Consider the following 17,872-nt stretch of genomic DNA (forward strand, 5'->3'; position numbering starts at 1 on the left):
AGGAATCTTTTCCCGAGAGAAATAAATAGCACACAATACTTCAAAAATTCTGCTGCCTTGCCCCTGAGGTGCTAATGTTTTTAGCATTAAAAAAAGTTTAACTGGTGCAAAAAGGAAATGCACAAAGGTGCAAAAGTGCCTTTTTAAGATTTTTTTTTTTTTGCAGATTCATGAAAAGACCAGCTACTCCTTTGCAAGAATGTTTATGTACTTAATACATGTATTTTGTAATCAAAATCTGTACCTAGAATGGCAGTGTTTATGCACATATAATAGATTCAGTGCTCTGACCACACAAAAGCGCTGAACATAAGGCAGAAAAAGAAAGGATTGCAATAGACATTCCTCCTTTACCTCCAAACCTAGTTACAGCACTGGTAGCAATAGCAGAAGAATTATGTTCTCTATATTTTTAGGAAGGGCCACTCATATGAAAATGCTTTTAGTACACAGTATGTCATTATGACACATTTTAAGTGATTATATTTGAAGTATGGCTTTCTACCACAATTTTGCTTGTGATTTTTAAAGATTTTAGGTCTCAAAGTTTCCACAGTCCAGTTCAAGGTTTTGCAGTTTCCAGAACTAAACTTTAGTCTATGTAGAAAAGTAAAGAACAGAACTTTATCTGCCTAATCCTAAAAATAAGTTTAGCTTTCTGTACTAGTATACTGTGTAGTATTAAATACATTTGTTAATTAGGTGCTTGCGAAGCTATAACTTATGACATTATTATAGTTTTGCACTCTACAACAAAATTAGACATTTTAAGCATTTATTTGTAGGTAGGTAAGGAATTGGTTCTTTAACCAAAAATTGCTATAAATTTATAAATACAAATAGTGCTTATGGTTTCTTCATTCATGCTTGAACAGATTACAAACTGAATACAATGAAGTTACGTTTGTTTAAGCACCCCACATAAACAAGAGGGATAAAAGAAAGATTTTGCTGGTATATACTATACTTAATTCTGAGACACTATAAGTTACTTTTTCACTGTTCAAAGTTCCCTAACTCTGCATTAGTTTTAAGGCTATATATACAAATATGTATATTTCAAAGTTAGGGAAAAGACAAATATAGCAAAACGCATTGTACTACATTTTCCTATCAAAAAGTAATTTTACACCAAGTTTTGATTTTTTGTTTAGTTGTGGTAAGTGTTACAAGCTACTTATATTTTACTGATTTTCCTTTTGGGGACTCTGCCTACTGAATGATTAAAGTAAACTAAATATTAACAACAAACACAATATCCTCAACCTAAGACGACAAGAATACAAGGTGCACAAAACAGTAGTTTTGCAAACACGACTGATTTGAAAACTTACTTTTTGTATGTTCAATGGGAGAAAGTTAAGCTTAAATCAATTTAGTTTATGTTTATTACCCTTATAAATTTTTAATTTAGAATTTAATTTTAATGACCAGTTACATAGTCAACATGCTATATTTCAAATCACAAATACTGTTTAACCACTAGTTTCTCATTCTAAATAAGTGGGTCAATTAAAAACACACATGCCATAAAATGTTAAGATTGTCAGGCTTTGACAAATGTATTTTCATTAAACAGTAGGCAAATTCAAACTGATACTCATCTCAGTGAAAAACAAAAAGCCTGAAATAAATCCATGTAAAACAGAGTAACAGATTAAACCCACTACATGTTCCAGTGTCTGTCTATGCCTTGGGCAACAGTCAAAGTTCTCCCCATTTTAAAAATGGGCTACCAATTATTAAAAATATTTTTTCACATGTGAAATCTCATTTACAATGGCACAGAATTTCAAAAGGCAGGAAAAAAAGAGGAATTACACATATAAGATTAAGTGTCTTGTTTGTTAAATCAAGCTTTATTGATAAAATGGAATTCAGAATATTTTACTTGGAACAGCAGCAGACTCAGCCAATCAGGATAGTAAAAATGCTGCAGACTCCTACTGTATGTAGAAAGTTGCTCCCTCTTGCTCAAGTGATTAGTAATTTTGGATAAGGGTTTGTAAAAAAGAGGTGCAAAGAATCAAGGCATTCTAACCTCAAAATTCATATACTTATGATTGATCTGTATTATACAGCACGATCCTGCTTCCCCTGAAGTCACAGCCGAAACCCTCATTGATTTAAAGTGGTAGCAGGACTGGGACCATAGTAAATAGCAATAGAAAACATAAAAAGATAGGTTTGTTGGAGAACGAGCAGTATGTTAGTTATTTTTCCCCACTGCCAAGCAAATTCATATACTACAGTTGGGATAAATTGTCCGAATGTTCATCTTTATATATAAAATAAAAAGTAATCTTACAGTTTTGTGCACCTCTTGAGCATCTAGCTGGCTAGGCTGCTGCTCCTTGCAATCCAAAACCACAACATAAATTTAAAGGGCTATATATTTGTTGCATCACACAACAAGCCAAACATTTCTTCTAACCTTTATAGTGATTTAAAGCAATTCATAATTAAATATGAGCATTTTGTACAAGGACAATTGCACTTTACAAAAACAAAATCATACAACATAAATTGCTGGAGTCTGATTTACAACATGAATTATGGTTTGAAATCACGTTTACAGAAGTCTGTTTTACAAAAAAAAACATCAGTTCCTGGGCTAGATGTCGTACTGCTGTAGTTTTCTGGTGTAGTCACTCTCACCAACACATCATAATCCCTTCTTTAAATAAGGTTGAGGATGGACGTTAAGAAGGGTCACTGAGGTTGGGCTGCACTTTCAACTGGAGGATGAATGTAAACTCCACAGCTAGATGGGCAGTTTTACCACATATCATCAGTTGATGCGGAGTCCTTAATAGAGAAAAAAGAAGGAACCCTTTAAAGTCTGGAGTGCCCAAAATTACAGCAGTTTCTGGATAATCCAGACTGAAAAGGGTAAAAATATGGATAATTGTAGGAGTCTTTCCCTTTTAATGAAAGGTTTCATACTAGATACTTGTAAAACACTATTCCTAACATGCAAAAATGTACATTCATTAAACTATTTTAATTCAGTAAATATTAGCTAGCACTAAAGCAGTTTTTTAACCCCTGGTCTAAAGTGTAATATACTTTAATGTTTTCTAAATGTTTAAAGCTGCTCAAAATAATTGTTAACTTCAAAACCAGCACATTCAAAAACATTACCAGTATAACCTAAAATGTACAGTACACTAAACGTATCTATTTGGACAATTTCTTGTAGGTGTGCTAAGTTCACAGGGAGCATATTTCCTGTTATTCTTAATTATGTTCTACCTACTCTGACTGCCTTCTCAACTAGGGTAGCCAACTTTCTAATCACACAAAACTGAACACCCTTGCCCCAAGGCCCCACCCCTCAGTCCACCCCCCCCACCCTCACTCACTTTCATTGGGCTGGGGCAGGGGTGTGGGAGGGGGTGAGGGCTTTGGCTGGGGCTACAGGCTTTAGGGTGGGGCCAGAAATGAGGGGTTCAGGTGCAGGAGTGGGCTCTAGGCTGGGGCAGGGGTGCAGGAGGGGTGCGAGCTCCAAGCTGGGGCCTGGGATGAAGGGTTTAGGGTGCAGAAGGGAGCTTCAGACTGGGGCGAAGGGGTTTGGAGTGTGGAAGCAGGCTCTGGGCTGGGATAGGAGGTTGGGGTGTTGGAGGGGGTGCAGGCTCTGGGGTGAGGCCAAGGATGAGGAGAGGTCTGGAGTGTAGGAGTGAGCTTTGGGCTGGGGCAGGGGGTTGGGGTGTGGGAGGGGGGTTGGATGCAGGAGGGGGCTCAGGGCTGGGGTTGGGGTGTGGGTGGGGGTTCAGGCTCCAGCCGGGTGGCGCTTACCGCAGGCGGCTCCCAGTCGGAGATGCAGCAGGGCTAAGGCAGGCTCCCTGCAACTCCTGGAAGCAGCCAGCATGTCCAGCTCCCAGGCACAGGGGCAGGAACAGCGTGCAGAGATTCCCTGGTCACACCTGCACCTAGGGGCTGCAGGGACATTCTGGTTGTTTCCAGGAGCCTCACGTAGCCAGGGCAGGCGAGGAGCCTGCCTTAGCCCCACTGCACTGCCAATCGGACTTTCAGCGGTGCTGACCGGAGCCACCAGGGTCCCTTTTCGACCGGGCGTTCCGGTTGAAAACCACACGCCTGGCAACCTATTCTCAACCCTCTTGCTGTAAGGAAGGCTTAGAATCTAAGTCACATCCTAAGTAATTTATTGAGAGTTCAGATTTAAAAGAAATTTAAACATGTTAAGATATGGAAAATATACAGAGCACCCAAAGCAACCTAAATTCTTCTCTTGTAATGATACAAGGGGGAAAATATTGCAAAAACTGTTAAAAATCAGTATAATCTGGAACCATGAACCCTAAAATGGCCATATGGTATCACTACAGGGAAGAGTTAAGATTGCATGGGTATCTTAATTGTACATTTCTGTACTTTAATATGTTTAGGTTTGTTTTAAGTGTAGCCTTCACTCTGAATGATCTGAATTTGCAATACTTGGTTCTTGGATAATTACAACATCCCTGTAACACTTTTACCTTCAAGTTATTAAACTATTAGCCTTAACTCCATTTTAACATAGTTTTGTGTGTCTTGGAATGTCCTTATATAAGTTATGCTCTGTTCCTCTTTCCCTCCTCATACTTTTTTCATCCTCTTTCCCCTCTGCACAAAGAATTTAACAGAAAAAAGTTGAATGAGGAATACTGGACTGCCCATCAGTTTTACTGATCAGAAGTTGTTAGCAAGATTGTGTTTACACAGTCAGAGGCATCACTTTAAGAGGAAAGAGGCTGCTGTTTAGAATATGTCTGAGCAATGCCATCTCTCACTACTTTAGATTGGTGGAGCTGATGTAGAGCCCTGTACTCCTTATTCAGCTGTTAAGTAGAATTTAATAGGATTAATAGGATTTTCTCTTTGCAGGACCTGAGAGAGAAGATTGGTCATGAGAATTAAAATGAATTATTCACTTTTTAAAAATTATGATTTCTAAGAGTAATGTCTAAGCCTTCCTTTGGGACTACAAGTAGTAGAAAGCAGAAGTTAGAAAGGACTAGGATAGCCAGAGTGAGAATCTGATGTGGCCATGTTTGTCAGAGAACATGGATAAAGTCAGCACCAAGTCAAAGTGCAGAAATTTACTTACTGACTACATACTATGCAAATTTCTGTACTAGGACTACCAATGACACTTAGATTTGCATACTGTACATTCGCAGAAGAGTTATACAATGAATGACTGCATATCATCCCCATGCAGGGATAGTTCCATTTCAGTTATAGATCTGGATCAATTTCTTAGATGTGGGAGGAGACAAGACTAGAAGAGGCTCACTGTAAACTGTAGCAAATAAAGTTTAAGACCAACTGTACAGCTTCTGTTAACGCCAAAACATTTGCAAACTGCATTTCACTTATATAATTTTTTGTTAATTAAAAAAAAATCATATTAATGGTATTAGTTGCCAGAGATATTAAAAAAGTAACTGCTTTCTTTCTGAGACAAAGCACTCCCAAGAATTTAAAGCTAAATTCAGTTGAAAATGGAGTTACTGTTCCCATTTTAAAATTGTTTTTATTGAATGTTCACTGTGAAAAATATATTAGGGAAGTTACAGCATAATATAATCCAATGATCAGAAAATTATGTTAACTGAACTAGAATTGTAAATATGCTAATCATAGCAACTATTAAACTACTAAGTATCCAGCAGAAAGTTACAAAAAGAACACTTTTGCCTCTAATTCGGGGAATTAAAATTTCACAAAATGATACCTTAATAAAAAATATTTTAACACAGATTTCCCACTATCTCTGTGGTATTAGGGATGAACCAAATAAAATTAGATATCTCAAAACAAGACCATATCTGCTACTAGTGGTGGGATCTGGCACCAGATGTGTGGAAATGGAGACAGAATACAATCAGACTTTCAAGTCTTGAACTGATAGAGGATAAAAACAAATGAGAGTTCTGAAGGTTCAGATGAGGGAAAGGGCAGAAGAGAACTCACAGGGCACAGTCTACAGAACGCACTTTTGGAAAAAATCCCTCCCCCTTCAAAGAGTTGTGGTAGGGTCTGCACAAACAAGCTGAAAGACTTCAAAGGGTAGGATGGAAATGATGGGAGAATGAAAGTACTTACAGCATCATCATTTCTATAGGGGTTCAGTCTGTTATAAACAGCTTCAATCACACTCCGTCTAAACCAAAGCAGAAAACAAAATGTTAAGGATTTTTTTAAATGAAGTCACATATTTCCTAAATGCAGTCATGACGTACTAAAACGCAAAACTTTAAAAATGGTAAAAAGATTCAAAATGTATAGAACTTAAGTTTTTTGCAAGTAAAGCTATGTTTCCATATAATTTATGCAGTGCTCTCTTTTGGATTCAAGAAGAGACAGTTTAAAAAGGTAAACACTCCTAAGGGTTTTGCCAACAAAATGGAAAATTACATATTTGCATATGAGACTTTTCAATTAGACTGTCTGCTCTTGATATACTATCGGGGCATGCCCACATTTTGTCTTCGAAGTAATAAGACAAGGAGGTTACAGAGTGATGAGCAGCATAAACAATATGCATTTGTGTGCTTGCGGGATATGGTGGCAGTAAATAATACACCATTGCTGTACAAAGATAATATTTTTCACAAGAGAGCACTATATTTGTATTTTCTGAATACAATTTTTTGTGCGCCCCTTAATGAAAACTCTGCATTCTTAGTTTGGTTTAAGTTAGTTTCCATTATAAATCTTGTTAGGTTTTTTTTTTTTTTTTTTTTTTTTTAAAATAGAGCAGTAGCAGCTTCCCATTGCATGCCCAATTTTCAATTCCCTTTTACAATTATCCTTCAAAAGAAACCAATTTTAACTTAAAACAGAAATTTTGTATAGCATCTCTCATCCTGTAACATATATTCCTGCGGAATTTGGTAAAAATCAGCAAATGAGTTTATAGTGTGTTGAAATTTACCTTTTGCTCACATCTGAACTTTAAATTTGTGTAATGTCTCACAAAACAGCTTGGCTTTGGTACTCCTCCCCTCCCCATTTTTGTGCCTTGCTGATTGCACTTTGGGGGTGGATGCAGAGTAGAGGGTTAATTACAAAGCTATATAATAAAACATAAAAATAGCTTGTGATCCCTGCTTACCTAACTGTAAGGAAAGAGATTAACAAGGGGTTCGTTAGAGCAACAATACTAAAAAACAGTGGAATGCTAAGGGGAAGAGGAAGCACTCGCCTTCCTCAGCAAGCATGATATAACTAGGAAAATGAAGGTCTAATACAAGTAAGAGATTTTAAAGACTTTTTTCCTGGATGACAGGAGTTTTTTGCGGGGGAGGGGGGAATGGGGGACAAAGCTGAAGAATGCCTCAGTTCTTACTCTGTACAATAGGGTCAGGTGGAGAAGTGCTCTGCTCACATCTTCATGCCTTAAAGTGGCAGAATGTAGCCCTTCCCCTTGTCTTTCTGTTAGTCGTGATTGCAGACTGGGCTACACTCAGAATGAGCTATTTTAATTTTTTTCAATACTTATAAATATAAACTGACCTATTATGGACTCCAGGCATATGTTCAGGGATAGTGTAAGAAATACAGGAAAATGTAAAGGGGTCAGTATCCTGGAGGGGCCATGTTGGTAGCATGCTAGCAAGGGTGTGGGTTGGTGTATCTAGTTTTGGAATGAGGGACTTTGGGTGAGGAATAAGCAGGGAGATCCATGATAGGCAGAGAACAGCAAACGGGACAAGGGAACAAGGAAGATCCTAATCAGCACATCCACTTCCAAGAATCACCTAGTAACTTGAGGACAGCGTAAACAAGGTAAGGATTGATTATAAGGCCATGGGTAACAATCTGGATCTATTACCTGCTCATTTCCAGACATCCCATTGTCTAGAATTCCAAAAGGTGTACAATTTTTGAAGAGAAAGTTATACTGTTTTAGGGAATTGCTGGACTCCACTGAAAAAATTTCAGCTTTAGCTTTTTAAACTAAACTTTTTGCTTCTAATTTTAATAGATAAAATTTTTCAGCATGATAAAAACGTCCCAATAATAATGCTGTCTCTGTGAAAAGATTCTCAAAAGACGAAGCAGCTAGCTATGCAATCATGTCAAACCTGAAATTTAATCAGTAAAATACTCTAAATTACTCATTCAAAAAAAAAAAAAAAAAGTGTTTTATAATTAAAATAATTGAGAAAATTATTTCCTTTAACAGAGCATGGCAGTACAACAAATCAAACACGACCCAGGACTTTTTCAGAACCCCATCATTTTGACATCTAGTCAATTTTTATAAAAGATTTATAAGTAGTTTCAGGTACTATCACTGTCCTTGATTTCCCTTGAAAAATGTGTGGGTTTACCATAACATTTCTCTCTCTTTTTTTAAAAAAAAAGTCTTTTCCTTCCCCGACCCCCTTGCTGTTTGAAAAGTCCTAGATAAACAAGGGAAACAGCAAAACTGAGCATCAAAAAGTGATATTCCATGTACAAACTGAAAAACAGACCTCTCTCTAATCTTTTAGACATAATTATCTCAGGTGTTACAAGTAGACAATTTTTAGATAAATGTGATTTTCAAATCAACAGCATCCTTTTGAGTTACATTAAGGCCCAGTTCAGTAACTTAATTAAGCACACATTTAAAAGTTAAAGGTTTCAGAGGGGTAGCTGTGTTAGTCTGTATCAGCAAAAACGACAAGGAGTCCTTGCGGCACCTGAGAAACTAGCAAATTTATTTGGGCATAATTTGGATCCAAATTTATTTGGATGTCTGATTTGTGTCCATTTATTCTTTTGCATAGACACAGTCCGGTTTGGCCAATGCACATGGCAGAGGGGCATTGCTGGCACATATATCACATTGGTAGATGTGCAGGTGAACGAGCCCCTGATGGTGTGGCTGATGTGGTTAGGTCCTATGATGGTGTCCCTTGAATAGATATGCAGACAGAGTTGGCAACGGGGTTTGTTGCCGGGGTTGGTTCCTGGGTCAGACATCAAGAATTGTAACATTCAAAAACCAGTAGGAGAGCACTTGAATTTCCCTGCACTCAATAACAGACTTAAAGTGGCCATTCTTCAACAAAAAAAACCTTCAAAGAGAAACTACAGAGCTGGAATTTATTTGCAAACTTGACACCATCAAATTAGGTCTGAATAAAGACTGGGAGTGGCTGGGTCACTACAAAAAGTAATTTTCCCTCTGTTGATACTTATACCTTCTTGTTGGGAATGGGCCACATCCACCCTAACTGAATTGGCCTTGTTAGCATTGACCCTCAACTTGGTAAGACAACTTCCGTCTTTTCATGTGCTGTATACTCATACCTGCCTACTGTATTTTTCACTCCATGCATTTGATGAAGTGGGTTATAGCCCATGAAAGCTTATGCCCAAATAAATTTATTAGTCTCTAAGGTGCCACAAGGACTCCTCATTGTTTTTATTTAAAAGTTAAAAACATTCTTAAATCCCCACTGACTTCACTGCGATTTGAGCAGATTCTTTAAGTGCTGTCCCTGAACAGGGAATGGTTTCTTGAATCTGGGCCTAAGCTGCTATTGCATTTGTTCACTAACTAGCTAAATGCCTGCAACTCAGACTAAACAAATCAGTGTATGCTCAGTTACACAGTTGATTTCAGGTATCGCAGACATTTCTTTAAAACAAAACCAATAAGCCATAACAATTGGTTTGCAAAATCATCACACACAAACACCCACGAGAGAATCCTGAAGTCAGAAACACCAACATGGGATGGGAGTAAAAGTCAATTTTTAGTCTCAACACTGACAGTCTACCTTAAAATTAGCTGCAGTCTAGGTTATTTAAATCAACCAGGTAGTCCAATTGGGTAACATATACTGTGTCCTATAAACAGATTAATAACAAACAGAACAGATCTAACATCTCAGGGTTATGTAGCTCTACTGCAACACAGGTAACAGTCTCCCATGAAAAGGTGTTTGTTTTCACCACTTTCACTAGCACCATAAAAATACTCTTAAGTCAGGTGCAGTAGAAGAGACTTGCTCACAAGTCCAACAGAAGGGGGAAAAAAACAAAAAAAAACAGAGCTAGAAAGATGAGTCAAAAGAATGATATACATTCCAATTTAATGTTACAATATTTAGATTTGCCAAATGTATCAACAAGAACTCAGACTCAATGATGCTTCAAAGAAAAATATATTCTAAAAATAGATACCATTTTGACATCTCATAATGCCTGGTCAGTTTTCTCTCTTTTTTTTAAAAAAAAATACTGAAACATTAGCATGAAAACAAGGTTTTTGTTTCTTTAGAAGTTCATTTGCTCTGGAGTCTAGCTGTTTATTGCTCACTGAAAGTCATAACTGACAACTCTAACAGAGATAATTTATTACAAAGACAACTAAAAGAAAGCTATCATGCTTAAGCAAACACCACACTATGAAAATGATAACATTTGAAATAGATGATTTATAATGTATTCATATTACATACATTTTAAATAGAAAAATATTGGTTTGTGAGCAATCTGTACTAAAATTGGTTGGTTTTCTGGACAGAGGAGCTTGAGATTTGAATTCTTTGATGGTTTAATGCTAATGTATAAAATTAGTAAGTCTGTTTCAGACTATTTCTTCAAGACAACAATCAAAATGAATCTGTATAAAGCTTTAAATTCAATCCCCTGCTTAGCCAGGGTGAAGCAGTAATTTCCTTTAAAGGGATAATTAGCTAAAGAGCTCATTTATAATTCTAGAAAAAAGAGATATAAATTTAACAAAAAAGCAAAAGCAAAGAAAGCTGCCAAGTGAAGCATTAAATGCACTGAGTAATCGCTGTTTGTTAACTAAGTACATAAACTACTTTTCAAAATGAGCCATTATATGCATTACATTTCCCTTACATCTTAAAAAGTAAAAGCAGTAAACATTTTAAGCTACAATTAACAGAGGAGGCCACCCTTAAAAGCAGTCCATTCTTTCTGCAACTATAGTTTGACATTCACATATTTTTAATTTTAGAAACTATCATCCACAATCAACCACGGTCTTGTGCATGGATTTCTTTCCAAACTTAAAACAGATCAAAATGTGAAAGATATTAGTTGAGAATGGATGATGCCCTTTTGTCCCCATAAACCTTATTTCAATTTATTTATTTTTAAGAGTGGCCTTACAAAAAGTCTCTGTTAATTTAGACCAAAAACACATTTACACTAACGTAGACTCACTTGCTTGCCAATTCACCCCCTGGCGGGAGGTTTGGGATGCTCTCAGTTGCTAACGTACGCATCACGTGGACTAAGTCTGGTACTCCTTCACCCTGCTTCTTTATGATCTCTGGGAATCAGAAGTACTTTTTTTGTAAGTGCAGTCCAAATTTAACTTGAAAAGATTGAAACACTCAGTTTTATCAAAAAGCAGTTTAACATTTTAAAAGACAGCATTTACCATGTTGGACACTAATCTTTGGTGCCACAACAAAAAAGCCAGTGTACCTGTAAAAAGCTATTGTATATTTGACAAAAAAATACCAACTATGATCTGTTCTTCACATAGTTCTATACTTCCAAAATTTTAATCATTTTGATTAGTATATCACATAACAAAGGGTATCTTAACAGGTAAACAAACTAGGTAGCTCTAAATAGGCTTCACTAGAACATAATTATTGTATTTTGCCAAAGAAACATCCTGTGAAAAAGCCGGGTTTTAATGTCCATTTTTTTTTTATATGAATGGATGTTAAAAGGTTATTGCCATGGTAGAAAATATAATATTTTGAAGAAACAAGAAGTTAAGTGTTTTGTTTAAAATATGCTTTATATAGTTATACCAGATTGCAGATTATTAACATAAAAACATTAAAAGTCACCACGCATAAACAGACAAGAGCCAAGAATGTCAGAGTTAAGATAGAACTCTGTCCTTAACTCAAAGGGATATTTCAACAGCAGGTGATTTTACATACAACAAACACAATCCACCTCTCATCAGGTAAGCAAGAGACTCTCTACAGTAGCCACAGCAAAGTGTGCTAAGAATAAAGTTACAGATAGCTACATTTCTTAAGCCTTATCTTCTGAAGTGTTGAACACTCACATCTGCAGCTGAATTTAAGTTAGTTATCACCTCTGGAGGGGGAGGGGAATCAGACTTCTTCCAGTTTTGTGAAATCCATTAAAATTTTTTTTACAAGGTAAATGAGAATTGTCTACTATCCCATGACATTTAAATGTATATACATTTCTCAATACACTATAAATTCCTTCAAAGACATTATTTAAGAAGGATACTTTATCAATCAATCAGCTTGGAGTTGCTGATCTCCAAGTGGAAGTCATGGCAAGTGTACAAAAATGCGCATGCACAGTTAAATATTCTTTATGTAGTAAAATCTTTCCAAAATGTATTTGAAAAAAGTAGTTTGAACACATGGAGAACCCACTTTCAATTTAAATATTTTGACAATTTATCTTTTTATCCCAATACTGGAAAAAAAAAATCAAGATGTACAATATACCATTTTAAACTCATATTGGTGAGTTAATGTTACACTAAAGTATCTAAAACCAGTATACTTTCCTTTTAAATAAAAAAAATAGTACAAATTCATGAACTGATTTGTGTGCACGGAACAGGTTTTCTGGGATGCAACCTTCCATGCAAAAAGTTTTAGTCCAATTTGCCGCCAGATTCTATGCAAGTATGCCAGTGTTTCCAGTGTCAATTACCCTTACTTGCAGTAAAATAACCAAATGTCAAAATTTGCAGTACAAAGTATTAGCTATTTAGTTCTACATTTTAAGTAGGAAAGAAATCCAACATGTGACACTACACATTAGGCAAACATCTCAAAACTCAAATGTCCCACTTTCTCAAGAACTATGGCCAAAATTCATATTTTACCATCTAGCATTTAGTAAAGAGAATTCTAACACTCTTAAATCTGAATAAAAAGCAAAGATCTCAGATTTGGTTTGCCAAGTTCCTTTATTGTGTAATCTTCAACATCTAGTATATTCTACATCATTCTAAAGCTAAAGTTCTGCTGTACAAAAATAAAGGGATTTATAGTTTGCCTAAACTACACAGTTTCACAACCTAAAGCTGCAGTACATTTAACATACAGTCACCACTAAATGAATACATTTATACTCTGATAGAACTATAGATACAGTCTGAAATAACACTGATGACAACAAATGGAACCAATCCATTGCTTTTTCTTTTTTAATTATTAAATTATCTTTTGTTTCAATGCATCTTGCATCCCTTTCTCTGACCTAATTTAAACCTTCTAAATGTTTTCATCATTTAAGACAGTGGGGAAAAAATGTACTTACACTAAAAATAAAGAAATCAAAATGTATTTATTTCCGGTTTTGAATGGAAATTTCATATAAAATTCTTAAAAATCTAACATTTCAGGTTTTGCTGAAAAATGGCCAGTTAATTTAAAACTATCAATTTCAATTAACTCCGTGGATTACATGCATCTAATAACCAGATTTGTTACTATATTAAGTATGTATATGATACAAAATGTGTTTTAAAGAATGAGACAAAAAGGTTAAGGAATGTTAATTTAAAAAAAAAAAAAAAAAAAAAAAGAAGTGAGTCAAACCAACTCAGTAACTGGAGTAACAGTGCAACTAGAGTAATACATCTGGGAATGATTGATTAATCTTTTCCAGCCAGCAAGTTTTCAAAACCTTTTAGAAGCAACACTGATTTACTGGAAAGGGATTGCACAAAGATGTTTTGTCACTCTTACTTCACCTCCTGTTAGACATTTTCAGCTCTAAATGTGAGCCACAGAAGTGTCCAACATTGATGCAAGAATGTAGGTTAAAGGAGTGAAGGATAGTCAGGTGTAAGGGGGAGAGTAGAAACCTTCTTGTATCAGCCAGGTTTTTTTATTCCCGTTTGTAGTTCAAGATGGCCATCAATACAGGGCCTTCTTTTCAGCAGTAAGTACAACAAACTTTAATATGAAAACATTAAAATAAGATTTTACTGCACATTATGGGATGAAAAATGCTTTTATGTAATTGATCAACAAGAAAATTTATATTAAAATATAATCTAACCTCATTACTTGGACTATGTTTGCTGGTCAAACGCCTATTTTGTTATATAACTGCTATGTACTGCAGTGCTCATTCACAAAATTTCCATTTTATTGTATTTTAATTTTCTAAATTAGACATTACAGACTGGTAAAAACTTTCAGAATTTCTTTACATTTACCAATTTCTTCAACTGAAATTGAAGCTTTAAAATCTTAAAAACTGCATTATTACTAAGGCATTTCAAGATAACAGTAGTAAGATTATTCAGCACAGTGTTGAAAGTTTCAGCAATGGCCATATTAGTCCCACTTCAGTAGACAATACTGTATATTAAGTTTCCAGCATGAAACAATCTTATTTTAATTGCATAAATATGGTTAAGTTTAATGTAATAAAGTGACATTGTGGCTTGAGTTTACCTTTCTCACATAAAGTCCCAAAAATTTCACTCATGCTAGTGAGAACTGTAAGTTCTGAAATTATGTTATGTTATAAACTGCTATCTGGTTGCATTTTTTGCTTACAATAAAAAGTGTAAATACTGTTTCTGTGTGCATTATCAAAGGGAAAAGATGTTTAAGTCCAAGGAAAATAACTTTAAAACAAAGTGTGGACTCTATAGCAGCAATATATTTTTCTAAATGTGTCCACCGAATTCGGATTAAAGTGCTTTATATCATGTAAATTTTCCCCATTCACACAGACAAAAATGAAGTTTCACTTGTCCCTGAAATATGTTATTTCTAAAAATGCAGGAAACTCAGCAACCAAACAAATGCATTGTTCCCTACAGCATAACCTTATGCAGTTCTAATACTTAGGATCTTCATTCAGCAATATCTGGACGTGATGTTCCCATTTCATCTACTGTAATACACACAGGCCAATGGGATCAGTTAATGGAGATGCAACCTTAACTTACTTTGGCCTTAGAGTTAAGTCAAATCTCCAATCTCCAAGATTTTTGTTAACAGTTAAAAGGGAAAAAAAGTTCATGGGGCATTTATATAATTCATCAGTCATTGATATGACAAACCCTAAGAGCTGGGTATATCACGCCAATGTATGCTATTAGGGACTCTTACCCTAGATATTATTAACATGATACATTCATAATAACTGATTAATTAAAAAGCTATATCCTCAATATGTTTCCATTTGAAAAATATTAATTTCATCTATATACTAAACTGCATGTGTACAGTAAGCGTTTCAGATATTTAGGAAATTTAATATTTAGGAGATCTGAGCACATCAGTGGCAGCTGCTTCTTAAACCCCAATCTCTGCTTCAGTTTTTAATACCCAAAGGCACTACAGTCCAGATTACAAAATTATTAAATTATGTTTTAAGTCAACACATTTCTAGTTATATGGCACAAAGTGCCTGAAACAACAGTTCCTTCTCTTTCCCTTTTAAAATATAAAAAACACAAATGAAAATAAAATTTGCTTTTAAAAAGGTTACTGGCAGGATTGTACATTATATGCCCAGCTTCAGTTCAGTATGAATGTTTAAGGTTTAGCTATAACACAAATGTTGATAGGCTTTTACTCTTAAATATAATCATATTAGCAAGTGCTATTATGTTAACAGTAACATTGCTGTGACCCTTAAATTATCATACAATATACTTATTAGGGCCATGTAATTGTACATAGCTTTACAGAAAAATGGCACTCAAATTACCATCTTCAAAAATATGCTGCCAGATTTCATTCAAATGCACATGCCAGGAATCAGAATTTACTGGCCTGAAGTTAGTGATGCCAATGGACTCATCAAGAACTTTGAGCACAAGTAGATTACTTTCCTCTGCCATCCTAAATAGAATCTCCAGGGCCATAAGCTTCTGCAGTTTCTGTTTTAGTAGCATTTTGTCATGACATACAGCATACATCCAACGGAATATAGGAGTGCCTTTTTCAGAGACGTATATGCAGGCTACATCTACACCTGGAGCTAGAGGTGCGATTCCCAACTCATGTAGAGACACTCTTGTAAGCTCCAAAAATAGTAATGTTGCCACAATGGCAAGGGCAGCGGTGAGCAGCAGCAAAGGCTATCCGTCCTGCCTGTATATCTCAGGGTCCAGGAGCATTTGTAGTCGACGTACCTAGCCTGTGCCACTGTCCAAAGCAGCCCACGCTACCACGGCTACGCTACTATTTTTAGAGCGCTAGCTCAATGAGATCTAGTATGAGTACGTCTATGCAAGCTAGAAATCACACCTCCTAGCTCCAAGTGCAGACAGCCTAAATGTCCAACGGCACTTAAAGGTTTAATAAAAAAACCCTACAGGTGTTAGAGTTTAGTTGTTTGGGGGATTGTTTAGAAACAAAGCTACTTATTTTTTTTTAAATGATCCACCTTCTACTCTGCTTTCCAGGTACTTGTCCAACTCTGCCTCTCTCTTCACCGCCTCTGGCAATACCTTTGGTGCACTTGGAAAACAGATCAAAATCACACTCATGTTGTCTCGACTTCCCTGGTAGTGGAAAAAAACAAAAACAGATGAGACAATATCCTGTATCCAGTGAGTAATACACACTGATTTTATCCCAAGGCCATATCAAAGCAGTTTATAAAATTATTTAAAATAATTAAAATAAAAAATAAAATTTTAAATAAGTAAAATATTTTGCTCATCATGTGAAATTAGAATACTTTTCTTCCATCATACCATTAAATAAAAAATGGTATCATTTACAAATAACTGTTCAAGAAGTCTGCATGTTGAGTATCATTCAGTACAAACAGGCTTTTAAATATACTTTGTTAACTTTTTTCTTCATGATTGATGTTTACAATGAGCCTACAAGTTGATGACTCCCGTCTTGCTGAATGCTGAAATTATTTGCAAAACTAACATGGGAGATTTATTACTGAGATTTATAAAACTTGTTTCCATCCTGCTTAAATATTAATATTGTTTGGAGGGAAAGATTACATTAGCTGTAGATATATTAAATGCTTAAATAGGAACATTTAAGGTATCTGAAGCCAGTTATAAAGCAAATCAAAAAACCCAACTTAGACACCTAAAAATATTGCTAGCGTCAAATGTGCATTTTCCATAAACAGTTCCCCACAGTAGGCCTAAGGGCCAGTCATTAAGAGGAAGTAGTGTTTGTGACATACACATTTTCATTTGCACAAAAAAATATTTCTCACTATGTAAACTTTTAGAACACAAGTGAGCAAAATAAGCACAACTTTAATAAAATACTTGAATGCAGTACTGTACAACCATGCTTTGCAGAAAAAAGTACTAAATATTGATTCAAATGATTTTCCAACTGTTAAGGGCCCTATTCTGCAAACACTTACATAGATGCTGAACTTTAAACATAAGTAGTCCTATTGAAGCCAATGAGACTACTCATGTGAATAATGGTAAGCACGGATGCAAGTATTTGCAAGATTGGTGCCTAAACCAATCAGTATAGTCCTGTGGTATTTACATTTCCCGTACCAGCGCAGCTGAAATTATAAATGAAAAATTGGCAGTGAATGAAGTTTAACTTTTTAAAATGATAGAAAACTATTTATTAAATGTTGTTGTAGCTACGTATGTCCCAGGATATTAGAGAGACGAGGTGGGTGAGGTAATATCTTTTATTGGACCAACTTCTGTTGGTGAGAGATACCAGAGTTCTGTGGAGCTCGTCTTCCGATATCTCTCACCAACAGAAGTTGGTCCAATAAAAGATATTACCTCACCCACCTCATCTCTAAAAAACTATTACATAGTTAACGGGGTCATTGTTTCACACCTCTTTAGAGATATGGTGCCAATACTAACGATGCGATCCTGCCTTTA

General features: G+C 35.6%; 1 protein-coding gene across 6 annotated transcripts in view; it reads right to left on the bottom strand.

Moving 5' to 3' along the window:
- Nucleotides 1-758: 758 nt before the first annotated feature.
- The window catches only part of PPM1A (protein phosphatase, Mg2+/Mn2+ dependent 1A), a 50,925-nt gene continuing 33,811 nt past the window's right edge, over nt 759-17,872 (bottom strand). For 3 of the 6 annotated variants that reach the window (XM_037901150.2, XM_037901149.2, XM_043547919.1), the window contains 4 exons: nt 16,420-16,537; nt 11,206-11,314; nt 6,112-6,169; nt 759-2,883 (listed from right to left, as the gene is read on the bottom strand). In XM_037901150.2, coding sequence (XP_037757078.1) covers nt 2,836-2,883; nt 6,112-6,169; nt 11,206-11,314; nt 16,420-16,537 — 333 coding nt within the window. In that variant the 3' untranslated portion in view covers nt 759-2,835. Of the gene's footprint in view, nt 2,884-6,111; nt 6,170-11,205; nt 11,360-16,419; nt 16,538-17,872 lie in introns of those variants that run through there. The other 3 variants (XM_037901151.2, XM_037901153.2, XM_043547920.1) reach the window with 2 other exon arrangements.

This window comes from Chelonia mydas, chromosome 6, assembly GCF_015237465.2.
Source record: "Chelonia mydas isolate rCheMyd1 chromosome 6, rCheMyd1.pri.v2, whole genome shotgun sequence".
Taxonomy (NCBI): domain Eukaryota; kingdom Metazoa; phylum Chordata; order Testudines; family Cheloniidae; genus Chelonia; species Chelonia mydas.